At 45.8% G+C, this 17,130-nt stretch overlaps 1 protein-coding gene across 5 annotated transcripts in view; it reads left to right on the top strand.

Annotated features, from left to right (window-relative positions):
- Positions 1 to 17,130, top strand: part of ATP8A2 (ATPase phospholipid transporting 8A2) — a 493,942-nt gene that overhangs the window by 382,889 nt on the left and 93,923 nt on the right. For all 5 annotated transcript variants that reach the window (XM_072134328.1, XM_072134326.1, XM_072134327.1 and 2 more), the window contains 3 exons: positions 6,757 to 6,818; positions 6,914 to 6,970; positions 7,263 to 7,370. In XM_072134328.1, coding sequence (XP_071990429.1) covers positions 6,757 to 6,818; positions 6,914 to 6,970; positions 7,263 to 7,370 — 227 coding nt within the window. The remainder of the gene's footprint in view (positions 1 to 6,756; positions 6,819 to 6,913; positions 6,971 to 7,262; positions 7,371 to 17,130) is intronic.

The following is a 17,130-nucleotide window of genomic DNA, read 5'->3' as shown; positions in this document are numbered from 1 at the left end:
TACGGCCACCTCTGCTGGAGTGATTTCACAAGGAAACAAAAGGTTTTTGTATATGAAATGTTGTTACGGGTGTTCCAGCCCTCCGGAGCTCCGCTCATCTTACCTCCCCTGGCTCCAGCGATGTCCTCTCCTGCTCCCGCGGCCGGTAATTGGCGCTGGCCTGCTATAAGTTTCTGCCTCTTCCTGTGACCCTTGCCAGATCTTCAAGTATTCCCCATGAAGAGAATGCTCTCCTGTGTTTTTTCTGTGATTCCTGCGTTCCTGTGATTCCTGTGTGCCAGTCCGTTCCTGTGTGCCAGTCCGTTCCTGTGTGCCAGTCTGTTCCTGTGTGCCAGCTCCTGCGATTGCTGACGTGAGTCCTACAGTGCATTCCAGTGCTATTCTCCTGCCATTACCCCGGGTACAGACTGTCTCCTGTGTTACTGCCTTGGCAGCCACCGCAGGATATTCGCAACCTGTGGAACGACCTGGTGGTATCCCGCCGCAGCAAGTCCATCCCGCTTTGCGGCGGGCTCTGGTGAAAACCAGGTGCCACTCCGATCCCAAGTCAGCTAGTACCATCTCCCGCGGTGGTCCAGAGGATCCACAGACTCCCAGCCCTGACAAATGTCCAGGAGTTACTACATGTCCCACAGCCGTCCTGTAGTAATGATTGCTGAATCTTGGTGGTCAGGCAGGACTCAATAGCGCATGTCTGGCCACAGCTTCCAAAATATGAGGTGGTTGTATCTGAGGAAGCCATCTCGTTTCTAAGGGAAACATGGCTAACTTTATGAGAAATTATCTTCACACAGGAACATTTTTTTTTAATAACACCCAAATGAAGAAATGTTTACATATGGCAAATGAATTTAATTAAATGTGAATTCCCAGATGGGAAAACCCCTTTAACTGCTAAAAAATACAGCATTTCCAAGATATAATTCTAACCTGTCTCCATCAATCCTAGTGTTTAAAATTTTGTTTGTTCTTCGATCTGGTCGTAAATATTTTGACTATGGTCAGATTCTTCTCATGAATAGCTTCTCTTGTCTGCACACTGCAGTTCTCTCTTCTTCCTGCCCCTATCCCCTCCATTGCAGGACCAGCTCAGACACAGGCACTTCCTGCCAGCAAGCATCAGTGTACAGAGACTTTTCAAGCTACAGGCAGATAAGTTCTTTATCTGAGGGAGTTATATAGCAGACCTGAATCTATCGTTACAGCTAGAGCTGAGAGTGTCATTGTGTTTTATATCCATCTCATGGATCTCATCATCTCTCATCTCTGATCTGTCTTATCACTCTTTTTCTATGTGTGATACTATTACAATGTCCAGAAGCTAAATTAAAGTCTAGATAAACCTGTACCCTGATAATCTAAGCACATTGTCAGCGCACAGCATCTCATAGCACAGAGGAATCATGAAGTGTCTGCTTAGAAAGTCCCCGCCCACACCTTTTACACTTAAAACAGCAATAAAAGTGAGTAAAATTGTGAAGTAAGGGGGTTAAAATGATCTTTGTTGTGTAAACATCACTTGGAGATTAAAATTTAAACTTAAAATACTCTCAAACTCAAAATACCCTCTTTTTAGCTTATAATGCCGACCCTTTTAGTATCTCTATAATTTATGCTCACCTTCCTGTAGCACCTTTTTTGTAGCACCTATATTTATGATGTTCTATTTTCTGTTATACCCCTCTGATTACCCGTTTTCCTTAAAAAAAATTAAATACTTACCTTTTCTTGTTTCCTTGAGCAATCATTTCTTCTTCTGTCTTATGTGTGGGTCTGAAGCCTACAGACCTGTCAACTTCTTCTTTCCCATATGTGCCTCTGAAGCCTGCAGACCTGTCAACCTTACCTGTCCCATGTGTGGCTGTGAAACCTGCAGACCTGTCCACCTCTTCTGTCCTATGTGTGGCTGTGAAGCCTGCAGACCTGTCCACCTCTTCTGTCCTATGTGTGGCTCAGAAGCCTGCAAACCGGTCATCCTCTTCTGCCTTATGTGTGGCTCTGAAGCCTGCAGACCTGTCCACCTCTTCTGTCCTATGTGTGGCTCTGAAGCCTGCAGACCTGTCCACCTCTTCTGTCCTATGTGTGGCTCAGAAGCCTGCAAACCTGTCATCCTCTTCTGCCTTATGTGTGGCTCTGAAGCCTGCAGACCTGTCCACCTCTTCTGTCCTATGTGTGGCTCTGAAGCCTGCAGAGCTGTCCACCTCTTCTGTCCTATAGGTGGCTCAGAAGCCTGCAAACCTGTCAACCTCTTCTGCCTTATGTGTGGCTCTGAAGCCTGCAGACCTGTCAACCTCTTCTGTCCTATGTGTGGCTCTGAAGCCTGCAGACCTGTCAACCTCTTCTGTCATATGTGTGGCTCTAAGGCCTGCAGACCTGTCAACCTCTTCTGTCTTATGTGTGGCTCTGAAGCCTGCAGACCTGTCAACCTCTTCTGTCCTATGTGTGGCTAAGAAGCCTGAAAACCTGTCCACTTTTCTGTCCTTTGTGTGGCTCTGAAGCCTGCAGACCTGTCAACCTCTTCTGTCCTATGTGTGGCTCTGAAGCCTGCAGACCTGTCAACCTCTTCTGTCCTATGTGTGGCTCTAAAGCCTGCAGACCTGTCAACCTCTTCTGTCTTATGTGTGGCTCTGAAGCCTGCAGACCCGTCCACCTCTTCTGTCCTATGTGTGGCTAAGAAGACTGCAAACCTGTCCACCTCTTCTGTCCTGTGTGTGGCTCTGAAGCCTGCAGACCTGTCAACCTCTTCTGTTCTATGTGTGCAGCACACAGCAGAGGTACAGGCACAATGTTGGAGCGGGGAGTTGGCAGCTCAGTGCTTCACCGTTGCATTCAGTAGAGTTGAAGCCCTCCTGTCACCTCCTGTCACATTAAAAAGCAGAGCAGAAAAAATTAGATTGACCTGCTCAGTCCATGATGTTTGAAAGGTTTGAGTGTTACCCCTCATACAGACACACTGGGCTACTGATTTCAAAGTTTTCAGATAAATATGTTGAATAAATAGATTTTTGTGTGTTGCCTCCATAGACAATTTTACGGCAGGTCTCCAATCCCCTGTAATAGATTACTGTGTGCAGTGAATTGTACATGGGAATAATAAAAACAACATTTATAATAAAGGTAAATGATTCCCCAAACCCTTAAAAAATGATAAAAGCACATGTAGGAATTCTAGAGAAATCGGAATTAGTCATGAAAACTCCATTATTAGTGAAGTGGAGCTGAATCAGAAGTTCAGTCAATGTAACGTCTGAAGTTTGGCCAAGTGCAACAGGAAAGAAAATGTGATGTTTTGTGTATGGAGGAGAAGCGGCGTCTGCTGCAGACACCTGGCCACTCTCCTCTTACACCGTGTCCCCGGAGAAGAGTGTGCACAAAGGGTTAGGGAAACAGTAAGCGACATTACTCACAATGCTGCGCGGTCCAGCGACACCTGAGGAACGCCAGCCCCCGTGATGTAACTTATATTGTAGTAGCAATTGAGGGACTTGTGAATCGTCTAACACCTATGTTTGTTCTAGAACAGGGGCAAGGTCAATAACACATATCAAATTATACACCATATAAAGATATCCATTTCTTCCTTGTCCTGGTACAGCCGGTCACATGTTCTCAGATAAAGTATAAATTAATTCGGCATTGAACACCTACAAAATAATGCATACATAAGAGGGTATAATGCACAGTGATGTCACAGTACAGCGATAATACATAGTGATGTCACAGTACAGAGAAAATACATAGTGATGTCACAATAGGGAAATAATGCACACAGTGATGTCACAGTACAGAGATAATACATAGTGATGTCACAGTAGGGAAATAATACACACAGTGATGTCACAGTACAGGAATAATACACACATTGATGGCACAGGTCAGGGATAATGCACACATTGATGTCACAGGTCAGGGATAATGCACACAGTGATGTCACAGGTCAGGGATAGCACACATTGTTGTCACAGTAGAGAAATAATACACACTTACCCGTCCCTGTGTGATTCCTGAGGTGCGTTCCCCGACTCCAATGCACAGCTGCAGCGATTCACTACCGATATCCGATATCCTGAATGTGTCACTTCCCCGCTCAGGTCCGCCGGAGTTCACCTTCTTCTTCCTGGTGCATGTAAGTGCTTGGCTTACGACACAATTTAAATGTTAAATCCCGCGCTCGGTCCGAATCAGTCGGATCGTCAACGGCACCGCCCCCCGATTTCTGTCGCCAAAATTCCCAGTTAAATGCGGCGCAAATCGGAATTTGACGGAAATTGTGGACCCTTAGTAAATGAGCCCCACAGTGTTGTCATAGTGCAGAAATAATACACACAGTGATAGTACATGGATTATGCACGCATTGATGTCACAGTACAGGGATAATACACACAGTGATGTCACAGTACAGGGATAATACACACAGTGATGTCACAGTACAGAGATAATACACACAGTGATGTCACAGTACAGGGATAATACACACAGTGATGTCACAGTACACACATTGGTGTCACACAATTACAAAAAGTGCATATATAACAGGGATAATGAACATAGTGCTGTCACAGTACAGAGATAATACACATACTGGTAGTATTATTACAATACCAGGATAATACACACAGTAATGTCACAGTACAAGGATAATACACATTTGATGTCACAGTACAGGGATAATGCACACAGTGATGTCACAGTACAGGGAGAATACACACAGTGATGTCACAGTACAGGGATAATGCACACAGTGATGTCACAGTACAGGGAGAATACACACAGTGATGTCACAGTACAGGGATAATACACACAGTGATGTCACAGTACAGGGAGAATACACACAGTGATGTCACAGTACAGGGATAATACACACAGTGATGTCACAGTACAGGGAGAATACACACAGTGATGTCACAGTACAGGGATAATACACACAGTGATATCGGAGAGCATCTAATAAATACTTGGCTGGTTTCTAAACACCAGGCCAAATAAGTTGTACCCATATGTATAATAAACACAACAAAACACACTATTCTTTTGAGTATTTTAACATAATTTTATTTTTTGTATAATATCCTTTAACACCTTCAGGACCATACCCATTGCACTTTGTGGGTGACCCTTTACTTTGGGTAAGGTTTGCATTTCCCTTGTCCCTTTTCAGGCCAGAACAATATGAATTTAGAATCATTCCAGCTGTTAGGTAGCGGGTATGTAATATATACTATAAAGACATAAGGGACTGGGTCCTACAGCAGCAGTAGATACAAATGTGCCATACATACATACAGACCTTATGTTTTCATACTAAGATTTGAACCTTATGGTAGTGAGATTTCTTACAGAGCCTTTACCTTTGCTGTTTCCCAATGATCTGTCAGTTACTCAAATTAGTTTTTTGGTGCACTAGGGGAGTGGCCACATCTTCATGTGCTCTTAGTTACATCTTTCCAGCATAAGTAGAGTTGGCATCTCTCTTTACACAAGGATTGCAATGCCGAGGTGGCATCGGGTGCATTGGCAGGTATGGCCCCACCCCCTGTGCACCGAGAAGGTATCTTGTATAAAGGTCAAAATTACAATTTTCTCTAAAACAAGGAAGGTGTCTGTAAAGCTTAGAAATGGCCCTATGTAATGTTAGTTTTACTTGTGGGCTGGTTGGGAGCTGGTTGACACCACTTAAAAATAAAATTCCAATCCATCACCCAAGTGTAATTGTTCTTCAGGACTCACTTGTCTTTTTACTATTGCACTGATTTGAGAATCACGTTTTATTGGCTTCATAAATGATATCACATTCTGTATACTGTAAAATATTTATTGGACCCCCAGGCCTGCCTTGTCGGCTGCAGCTTTTATTACGGGTAGACAGAATATTGTGAATTCGCTGAGGTTTTTTTACATTTGTAGAACAAATTAAGAGCATTAATAGGAAAAATTGTAACGAAGATTTTCTGACTTAACTGCAACCTTGTGTTATATACAATATCAGTAATAAATCAATGAATTGGGATTGTGGGATATTGAAGGGGGCAAAGGAACCCCTTCTCTGGGGTCACTAGCAGTATCGGACTGGCCCACCAGAGTACCAGTGGATCCTCCGGTGGGCCCTGGTCCAACCATGTTGAACCCCAGAGGTCCAACACAAAGCAACCCAATGTGGAAGCAGCTAGAATCTATTTCCTGGCCCCAGATTAATTCTCTCTGGTGAGTCTAAGACAACGCAGTCTAAGACAACGCAGACGACGCTGGTCACTAGGGTAGAGGATTGTGGGTAATGGGACACTTCTAAATACATATCTACTGATTCTGTTCACTGGAAGTAAACACAGAAGCTTTCTATATAATGAAAGCAAGCAGAGATCTTGAAAAGTTATTGATACAGAAAGTATATTGGAAAATAATATACCATATATACTCGAGTATAAGCCTAGTTTTTCAGCACAAAAAAAGTGCTGAAACCCAAACTCGACTCGAGAAAAAAATATAGGTTTTACCAGGTTTTTGTGGTAAAATTAGGGTATATACGGTAATTTTTCACCATGCAAAAATAAACATTAATTTGCCGAAGTGGGAAGACCCCTTGTCAGTACAGATCCTAATATTGAGTTTTGATTGTGACCATGTTTTCTCATTATGTTTACACAGTTTTATGTATTTGGTTGCTTCAGACCAGACCTAGCAGAGTATATACCCAAATACAGAGAACATGAATACTGCACAGAGTATGTCTGTTAAGTGTCTTATGTCTCCCTCTTACAGACGCCGTCTTCTCCAGTGGACACGTCACTGATTACTTATTTGTCGGGAACATTGTTTACACTGTAAGTATATATGGTCACACAGATACTGGATACTACTGTATTACTTGGTATTATTGGATATTTATTTGGATTTTTTTTCTTGTTTCTCTCTATAGTATGTTGTGGTGACGGTCTGTTTAAAGGCTGGCTTGGAAACCACCGCATGGACAAAAGTATGTATGGGGTGTATATATATACAGTATATGGGGTAAATAATGGGGTGTGTATATATATATTTAACAGATGTGATGTAACCTACTTAAATCTACTTCTACTTAGACATTGGTGTTTACAAAATGAAATCCAATATGTAGGTTCAGATGAATTTTAGGGTTCAAAATACATTTTTCATCAAATCTGTCTTTACAGGACATTAATATGAGTTTCATTTACCATATTTGAGATACAAGTAATGTGGCTTAGTGTCTTTCATGTGACCATAAACCAATGCTCTTATTCTCGCAGTTCAGTCATCTTGCCGTCTGGGGCAGCATGCTCATGTGGCTGGTGTTCTTTGGTGTTTATTCCACTATTTGGCCTATACTCCCTATTGCACCGGATATGCTCGGACAGGTCAGTGACATTATATATTTTCTACTATGTCAACATAACTGTGCATAAGTTGGCACAACTTATTCTGCTTTTGGGTATTTGCTATGAAATCAACAGTTTTACTATTCTATTCTTTTTAGCTAATAGAGCCTAAAAGAAATACACTGTATTCATAAGTATTTGCACCACAAAATTTGACTTGTGGCCCTACACAGGTCACTGACCTCCATGTATGCAGGTTTCTCATCAGTCACCGGTGAGAGGGATGTGAAGCAGTGGTCTACAGCAGAGCAGCCCTATATCCATCAGTCTGCTGTATTTCTTGTCCACTTAAAATTCTGGCCTAGAATAGACATATTTTTATCACAAATACAGTTTCACATCCGTGACATAATTTATTTCGTTCATTTTTCTATTGCTAGAAGTCATTAGGTCTCTTTTTACAAAAAACAAAATGTTACACCTGTGAACTGGCACCATAAAAATGGAGGCTTAGTGAGGTACTGTGTAAGTTCCTAAGAGGTGTAATTCCATTTACTTGCATACCAGGAATTGTCCAACCACTATACTCACCATTGCTGTCACACTGTCACATTCAGCTCATGCGTCAATCCTCTATTCACAGCAGATGTTAGATGATGTTTAGAGGACTCTGTTGTATCAAACATTGGGGCAAATTTACTTACCTGGTCCATTCGCGATCCAGCGGCGCGTTCTCTGTGGTGGATTCGGGTCCAGCCGGGTTTCACTAGGGTAGTTCCTCCGACGTCCACCAGGTGGCGCTGCTGCGCTGAAGTCCACTGAAATGCACTCAAGTACACCGGCCTATTCATGGTGAAGGTAAGTGCAAGCTCCGCTACACTTTTTGTTTTTTAAATGCGGCGGTTTTTCCCGATCCGTCGGGTTTTCGTTCGGCCACGCCCCCTGATTTCCGTCGCGTGCATGCCAGCGCCGATGCGCCAAAATCCGATCGCGTGCGCCCAAATCCCGGGGCAATACAGGGAAAATCGGCGCAAATCGGAAATATTCGGGTAACATGTCTGGAAAACCGCGAATCGGGCTCTTAATAAATGACCCCCATTGTGTGGATACGCCATAAGTTTCCGCAAGTGACATAAAGAGCTCTTGGGTAGAGATGAGCGAACATGCTCGTCCGAGCTTGATGCTCGGTCGAGCATTAGGGTACTCGAAACTGCTCGTTACTCGGACGAATACTTCGCCCGCTCGAGAAAATGGCAGCTCCCGCCGTTTTGCTTTTTGGCGGCCAGAAACAGAGCCAATCACAAGCCAGGAGACTCTGCACTCCACCCAGCATGACGTGGTACCCTTACACGTCGATAGCAGTGGTTGGCTGGCCAGATCAGGTGACCCTGGGATAGACTAGCCGCTGGCCGCGCTGCTCGGATCATTCTGTCTCTGGATGCCGCTAGGGAGAGAGCTGCTGCTGCTCAGGGAAAGCGTTAGGGTGTTCTATTAGCTTACTGTTAGGCAGGAGTGATTCTCAAAGAACCCAACAGCCCTTCTTAGGGCTACAATAACGTTCTACTTTTTTTATTTTAATTTGCATCTTTTACCATTTTGTGAGGAATTAGCAGGGGGACTTGCTACCGTTGTGTTTAGCTCTTAGTGGCACACATATCCATAGCAAAGACCGAAGTGGGAAAATTCAGTAGGGGTTGGATTTCTATTAGGCAATAACTCAGTGTCATCTCATCTGGCATAGTACTGTGCTTCCTTTGATACTTGGCTAGAAAATAGCCATAGGAGAATACAAACAGCTTCTTGAAGCCTACAGTAGCGTTCTATATATTTGATTTCTGGTTGATCTGCTGGTGACTGTAGTTTCTGCAGTGCATGTACTTGCCAATTCTGAGCAATTTGTAGTGGGACTTGCGACCGCTGTGTTCTGCGCTTAGTGGCGCACATATCCATAGCAAAGGCTGAAGTGGCAAAATTCAGTAGGGGTTGGATTTCTATTAGGCAATAACTCAGTGTCATCTCATCTGGCATAGTACTGTGCTTCCTTTGATACTTGGCTAGAAAATAGCCATAGGAGAATACAAACAGCTTCTTGAAGCCTACAGTAGCGTTCTATATATTTGATTTCTGGTTGATCTGCTGGTGACTGTAGTTTCTGCAGTGCATGTACTTGCCAATTCTGAGCAATTTGTAGTGAGACTTGCGACCGCTGTGTTCTGCGCTTAGTGGCGCACATATCCATAGCAAAGGCTGAAGTGGCAAAATTCAGTAGGGGTTGGATTTCTATTAGGCAATAACTCAGTGTCATCTCATCTGGCATAGTACTGTGCTTCCTTTGATACTTGGCTAGAAAATAGCCATAGGAGAATACAAACAGCTTCTTGAAGCCTACAGTAGCGTTCTATATATTTGATTTCTGGTTGATCTGCTGGTGACTGTAGTTTCTGCAGTGCATGTACTTGCCAATTCTGAGCAATTTGTAGTGGGACTTGCGACCGCTGTGTTCTGCGCTTAGTGGCGCACATATCCATAGCAAAGGCTGAAGTGGCAAAATTCAGTAGGGGTTGGATTTCTATTAGGCAATAACTCAGTGTCATCTCATCTGGCATAGTACTGTGCTTCCTTTGATACTTGGCTAGAAAATAGCCATAGGAGAATACAAACAGCTTCTTGAAGCCTACAGTAGCGTTCTATATATTTGATTTCTGGTTGATCTGCTGGTGACTGTAGTTTCTGCAGTGCATGTACTTGCCAATTCTGAGCAATTTGTAGTGGGACTTGCGACCGCTGTGTTCTGCGCTTAGTGGCGCACATATCCATAGCAAAGGCTGAAGTGGCAAAATTCAGTAGGGGTTGGATTTCTATTAGGCAATAACTCAGTGTCATCTCATCTGGCATAGTACTGTGCTTCCTTTGATACTTGGCTAGAAAATAGCCATAGGAGAATACAAACAGCTTCTTGAAGCCTACAGTAGCGTTCTATATATTTGATTTCTGGTTGATCTGCTGGTGACTGTAGTTTCTGCAGTGCATGTACTTGCCAATTCTGAGCAATTTGTAGTGGGACTTGCGACCGCTGTGTTCTGCGCTTAGTGGCGCACATATCCATAGCAAAGGCCGAAGTGGCAAAATTCAGTAGGGGTTGGATTTCTATTAGGCAATAACTCAGTGTCATCTCATCTGGCATAGTACTGTGCTTCCTTTGATACTTGGCTAGAAAATAGCCATAGGAGAATACAAACAGCTTCTTGAAGCCTACAGTAGCGTTCTATATATTTGATTTCTGGTTGATCTGCTGGTGACTGTAGTTTCTGCAGTGCATGTACTTGCCAATTCTGAGCAATTTGTAGTGAGACTTGCGACCGCTGTGTTCTGCGCTTAGTGGCGCACATATCCATAGCAAAGGCTGAAGTGGCAAAATTCAGTAGGGGTTGGATTTCTATTAGGCAATAACTCAGTGTCATCTCATCTGGCATAGTACTGTGCTTCCTTTGATACTTGGCTAGAAAATAGCCATAGGAGAATACAAACAGCTTCTTGAAGCCTACAGTAGCGTTCTATATATTTGATTTCTGGTTGATCTGCTGGTGACTGTAGTTTCTGCAGTGCATGTACTTGCCAATTCTGAGCAATTTGTAGTGGGACTTGCGACCGCTGTGTTCTGCGCTTAGTGGCGCACATATCCATAGCAAAGGCCGAAGTGGCAAAATTCAGTAGGGGTTGGATTTCTATTAGGCAATAACTCAGTGTCATCTCATCTGGCATAGTACTGTGCTTCCTTTGATACTTGGCTAGAAAATAGCCATAGGAGAATACAAACAGCTTCTTGAAGCCTACAGTAGCGTTCTATATATTTGATTTCTGGTTGATCTGCTGGTGACTGTAGTTTCTGCAGTGCATGTACTTGCCAATTCTGAGCAATTTGTAGTGGGACTTGCGACCGCTGTGTTCTGCGCTTAGTGGCGCACATATCCATAGCAAAGGCCGAAGTGGCAAAATTCAGTAGGGGTTGGATTTCTATTAGGCAATAACTCAGTGTCATCTCATCTGGCATAGTACTGTGCTTCCTTTGATACTTGGCTAGAAAATAGCCATAGGAGAATACAAACAGCTTCTTGAAGCCTACAGTAGCGTTCTATATATTTGATTTCTGGTTGATCTGCTGGTGACTGTAGTTTCTGCAGTGCATGTACTTGCCAATTCTGAGCAATTTGTAGTGGGACTTGCGACCGCTGTGTTCTGCGCTTAGTGGCGCACATATCCATAGCAAAGGCTGAAGTGGCAAAATTCAGTAGGGGTTGGATTTCTATTAGGCAATAACTCAGTGTCATCTCATCTGGCATAGTACTGTGCTTCCTTTGATACTTGGCTAGAAAATAGCCATAGGAGAATACAAACAGCTTCTTGAAGCCTACAGTAGCGTTCTATATATTTGATTTCTGGTTGATCTGCTGGTGACTGTAGTTTCTGCAGTGCATGTACTTGCCAATTCTGAGCAATTTGTAGTGGGACTTGCGACCGCTGTGTTCTGCGCTTAGTGGCGCACATATCCATAGCAAAGGCCGAAGTGGCAAAATTCAGTAGGGGTTGGATTTCTATTAGGCAATAACTCAGTGTCATCTCATCTGGCATAGTACTGTGCTTCCTTTGATACTTGGCTAGAAAATAGCCATAGGAGAATACAAACAGCTTCTTGAAGCCTACAGTAGCGTTCTATATATTTGATTTCTGGTTGATCTGCTGGTGACTGTAGTTTCTGCAGTGCATGTACTTGCCAATTCTGAGCAATTTGTAGTGAGACTTGCGACCGCTGTGTTCTGCGCTTAGTGGCGCACATATCCATAGCAAAGGCTGAAGTGGCAAAATTCAGTAGGGGTTGGATTTCTATTAGGCAATAACTCAGTGTCATCTCATCTGGCATAGTACTGTGCTTCCTTTGATACTTGGCTAGAAAATAGCCATAGGAGAATACAAACAGCTTCTTGAAGCCTACAGTAGCGTTCTATATATTTGATTTCTGGTTGATCTGCTGGTGACTGTAGTTTCTGCAGTGCATGTACTTGCCAATTCTGAGCAATTTGTAGTGGGACTTGCGACCGCTGTGTTCTGCGCTTAGTGGCGCACATATCCATAGCAAAGGCCGAAGTGGCAAAATTCAGTAGGGGTTGGATTTCTATTAGGCAATAACTCAGTGTCATCTCATCTGGCATAGTACTGTGCTTCCTTTGATACTTGGCTAGAAAATAGCCATAGGAGAATACAAACAGCTTCTTGAAGCCTACAGTAGCGTTCTATATATTTGATTTCTGGTTGATCTGCTGGTGACTGTAGTTTCTGCAGTGCATGTACTTGCCAATTCTGAGCAATTTGTAGTGGGACTTGCGACCGCTGTGTTCTGCGCTTAGTGGCGCACATATCCATAGCAAAGGCCGAAGTGGCAAAATTCAGTAGGGGTTGGATTTCTATTAGGCAATAACTCAGTGTCATCTCATCTGGCATAGTACTGTGCTTCCTTTGATACTTGGCTAGAAAATAGCCATAGGAGAATACAAACAGCTTCTTGAAGCCTACAGTAGCGTTCTATATATTTGATTTCTGGTTGATCTGCTGGTGACTGTAGTTTCTGCAGTGCATGTACTTGCCAATTCTGAGCAATTTGTAGTGGGACTTGCGACCGCTGTGTTCTGCGCTTAGTGGCGCACATATCCATAGCAAAGGCTGAAGTGGCAAAATTCAGTAGGGGTTGGATTTCTATTAGGCAATAACTCAGTGTCATCTCATCTGGCATAGTACTGTGCTTCCTTTGATACTTGGCTAGAAAATAGCCATAGCAATAGGATAGCATTGTTTGGTTTTAAAAACTCAAAAAAAAACAAAAAACACAAAAAAAAAAAAAAAACACAAAAAAAAACAAAAAAAAGTAAAAAAAAAAATAAAGTTATAACTCTCATTTTAAAAATGTTTAACCCGAGGGCTAGGGGTAGAGGACGAGGGCGGGGACGTGGGCGTCCAACTACTGCAGGGGTCAGAGGCCGTGGTCCTGGGCGGGGTGAGACACCACCTGCTGATGAGGGAGCAGGGGAACGCCGCAGAGCTACACTCCCTAGGTTCATGTCTGAAGTTACTGGGACTCGTGGTAGAGCACTGTTGAGGCCAGAACAGTGCGAACAGGTGATGTCGTGGATTGCTGACAATGCTTCGAGCAATTTGTCCACCACCAGTCAGTCTTCCACGCAGTCCACCCATGTCACCGAAATCGCCACTCCTCCAGCTCCTGCACCTCAGCCTCCTCCCCCCCAGTCTGCCCCCTCCCAGGAAAATTTGGCATTTGAACCGGCATACTCTGAGGAACTGTTTTCTGGACCCTTCCCACAGTCACAAACCACTTGTCCGGTTGCTGCTGAGCAATTTTCCGATGCCCAGGTTTTCCACCAGTCACAGTCTGTGGGTGATGATGACCTTCTTGACGTAGTGGAAGTGTGTAAAGAGGTGTCCGACGATGAGGAGACACGGTTGTCAGACAGTGGGGAAGTTGTTGTCAGGGCAGGAAGTCCGAGGGGGGAGCAGACTGAGGGATCGGAGGATGATGAGGTGACAGACCCAAGCTGGGTTGAGAGGCCGGGTGAACACAGTGCTTCTGAGACGGAGGAGAGTCCTCGACCTGAACAGGTTGGAAGAGGCAGTGGTGGGGCCAGACGGAGAGGCAGGGCCAGAGCTGGTGCATCAGCGCCACTGTCAACTAGTGAAGCTCCCGTGGTGAGGGCTCTTGCGGCGAGGGCTAGATCTTCAGAAGTGTGGAGGTTCTTTAAGGAAACACCGGATGACCGACGGACTGTGGTGTGCAACATTTGCCAAACCAGGCTCAGCAGGGGTTCCACCACTACTAGCTTAACTACCACCAGTATGCGCAGGCATATGAATGCTAAGCACCCCACTCAGTGGCAACAAGCCCGTTCACCTCCGGCCGTGCACACCACTGCTCCTTCCCCTGTGTCAGCTGCTAGTCAGCCCCCTGCCCAGGACCCTGCCACAAAAACCCCATCGTCGCCTCCACGATCCTCCACAGCATCCACCAGCGTTCAGCTCTCCATACCCCAGACGCTGGAGCGGAAACGCAAATATAGTGCAACCCACCCGCACGCCCAAGCCCTTAATGTGCACATCTCCAGATTGCTTAGCCTGGAGATGCTGCCCTATAGGCTAGTAGAGACCGAGGCCTTTCGCAACCTCATGGCGGCGGCCGCCCCTCGGTATTCGGTCCCCAGCCGCCACTACTTTTCCCGATGTGCCGTCCCAGCCCTGCACCAGCACGTGTCAGACAACATCATCCGTGCCCTGACCAACGCCGTTTCTGACAAGGTCCACCTGACCACGGACACGTGGACGAGTGCTGCCGGGCAGGGCCACTATATATCGCTGACGGCACATTGGGTTAACTTGGTGGAGGCTGGGACCGAGTCTGACCCTGGGGCTGCTCATATACTGCCGACGCCGAGGATTGCGGGGCCTACCTCGGTCCAGGTGTTTCAGGCCTACTATGCCTCCTCCTCCTCCCACCCCTCCTCCACCTCCTCCTCCGAACTACCATCCGTGGGCACGGCGCCATCAGTCGGTAGCTCTAGGCACAGCAGCAGTGCCGTCGCTAAGCGACAGCAGGCGGTGCTCAAACTGCTGAGCCTAGGCGACAAAAGGCACACCGCCCAAGAGCTATTACAGGGCATCACGGCGCAGACTGATCTGTGGCTGGCACCGCTGAACCTCAAGCCGGGAATGGTTGTGTGTGACAACGGCCGTAACCTGGTGGCGGCTCTGCAACTCGGCAGACTGACACATGTGCCATGCCTGGCCCATGTGTTAAATCTGATAGTGCAGCGTTTCCTCAAGACATACCCCAATCTGTCTGATTTGCTCACGAAGGTGCGCCGCATCTGTGCGCATTTCAGGAAGTCCAGCCCAGATGCTGCCACTCTCAGGGCAGCGCAGCGCCGCCTCCAACTGCCCGCTCACCGACTGTTGTGCGACGTGCCCACGAGGTGGAATTCAACACTGACCATGTTATCCAGAGTTTACCAGCAGCGCAGAGCGATTGTAGACTGCCAGATGTCAACTTCCACCAGAACTGGTAGTCAGGTCAGTCAGCTTCCTCAAGTCTACAATGAGGAGTGGACGTGGATGTCTGATATCTGTCAGGTGCTGAGTAACTTTGAGGAGTCAACACAGATGGTCAGTGGCGATGCCGCCATCATCAGCCTCACCATCCCGCTGCTTGGCCTGTTGAAAAACTCTCTGGTCAGCATGAAGTCGGAAGCTTTGCGCTCGTCACAAGAGACGGGGGAAGAATATTCCCTTGTTGATAGCCAAAGCACCCTGAGGTCTGTTTCTCAGCGCATATCGGAGGAGGTGGAGGTGGAGGAGGATGAGGAGGAAGAGGAGGAGAATGTTGGCGAGACACAAGAGGGGACCATTGTTGAGTCCTTCACTGTTCAGCGTGTATGGGCAGAAGAAGAGGAGTTGGAGGAGTTGGAGGAGGAGGAAATGGACAGTCAGGCCAGTGAGGGGAGTGAATTCTTACGCGTTGGTACTCTGGCGCATATGGCAGATTTCATGCTAGGCTGCCTATCCCGTGACCCTCGCGTTCAAAGAATTTATTCCAGCACCGATTACTGGGTGTTCACTCTCCTGGACCCACGGTACAAGCAAAATCTTCCCACTCTCATCCCTGGAGAGGAAAGGAGTGTGAGAATGCATGAATACCAGCAGGCCCTGGTGCACAAGCTGAAACAGTATTTCCCTTCTGACAGCGCTAGCGGCAGAGTGCGTAGTTCTGCGGGACAAGTAGCGAGGGAGAGTAGGCGAGCAGGCAGCTTGTCCAGCACTGGCAAGGGTACGCTTTACAAGGCTTTTGCCAGCTTTATGTCACCCCAGCAAGACACTGTCACCTGTCCCCAGTCTCGGCAGAGTAGGGCTGATCTTTACAGAAAGATGGTGAGGGAGTACGTAGCTGACCATACCATCGTCCTAAATGATCACACAGCTCCCTACAACTACTGGGTTTCAAAGCTGGACATGTGGCACGAACTGGCGCTGTACGCCTTGGAGGTTCTTGCCTGCCCTGCCGCTAGCGTCTTGTCCGAGCGGGTTTTCAGTGCAGCTGGTGGCATCATCACCGATAAGCGTACACGCCTGTCGACTGACAGCGCTGACAGGCTGACGCTTATTAAAATGAATAAAGGCTGGATTTCTCAGAATTTCCAATCTCCACCAGGTGAAGGAAGCTCAACCTGAATAATTGATCCACTCCTCCTCCTCCTCCTCATTTTCCTCCTTCTCCTCCTCTTTGTACAGTAAAGCAGAGGAAAATGGCTATTTTTTGACAGGGCCCACTGGCTCTTGCTATAGTACTTCATGCATTTAATTTTTCTGGAGGGCCACCTACCCGGTCCTCTGTTTGAAACAATTTTTGTGAGTGCCACATACAGGCACTCAATCTATTCCATTTTTCTGGAGGGCCACCTACCCGGTCCTCTGTTTTAAAAAATTTTTGGGACTGCCACATACAGGCACTCAATCTATTCCATTTTACTGCAGGGCCACCTACCTGCTCCTCTGGTTTGAACAATTTTTGGGACTGCCACATACAGGCACTCAATCTATTCCATTTTACTGGAGGGCCACCTACCTGCTCCTCTGGTTTGAAACATTTTTGGGACTGCCACATACAGGCACTCAATCTATTCCATTTTACTGCAGGGCCACCTACCTGCTCCTCTGGTTTGAAACATTTTTGGGACTGCCACATACA

This window comes from Engystomops pustulosus, chromosome 2 (assembly GCF_040894005.1).
Source record: "Engystomops pustulosus chromosome 2, aEngPut4.maternal, whole genome shotgun sequence".
NCBI classification, from domain to species: Eukaryota; Metazoa; Chordata; class Amphibia; order Anura; family Leptodactylidae; genus Engystomops; species Engystomops pustulosus.
This window is presented reverse-complemented; position numbering and strand designations above follow the sequence as displayed.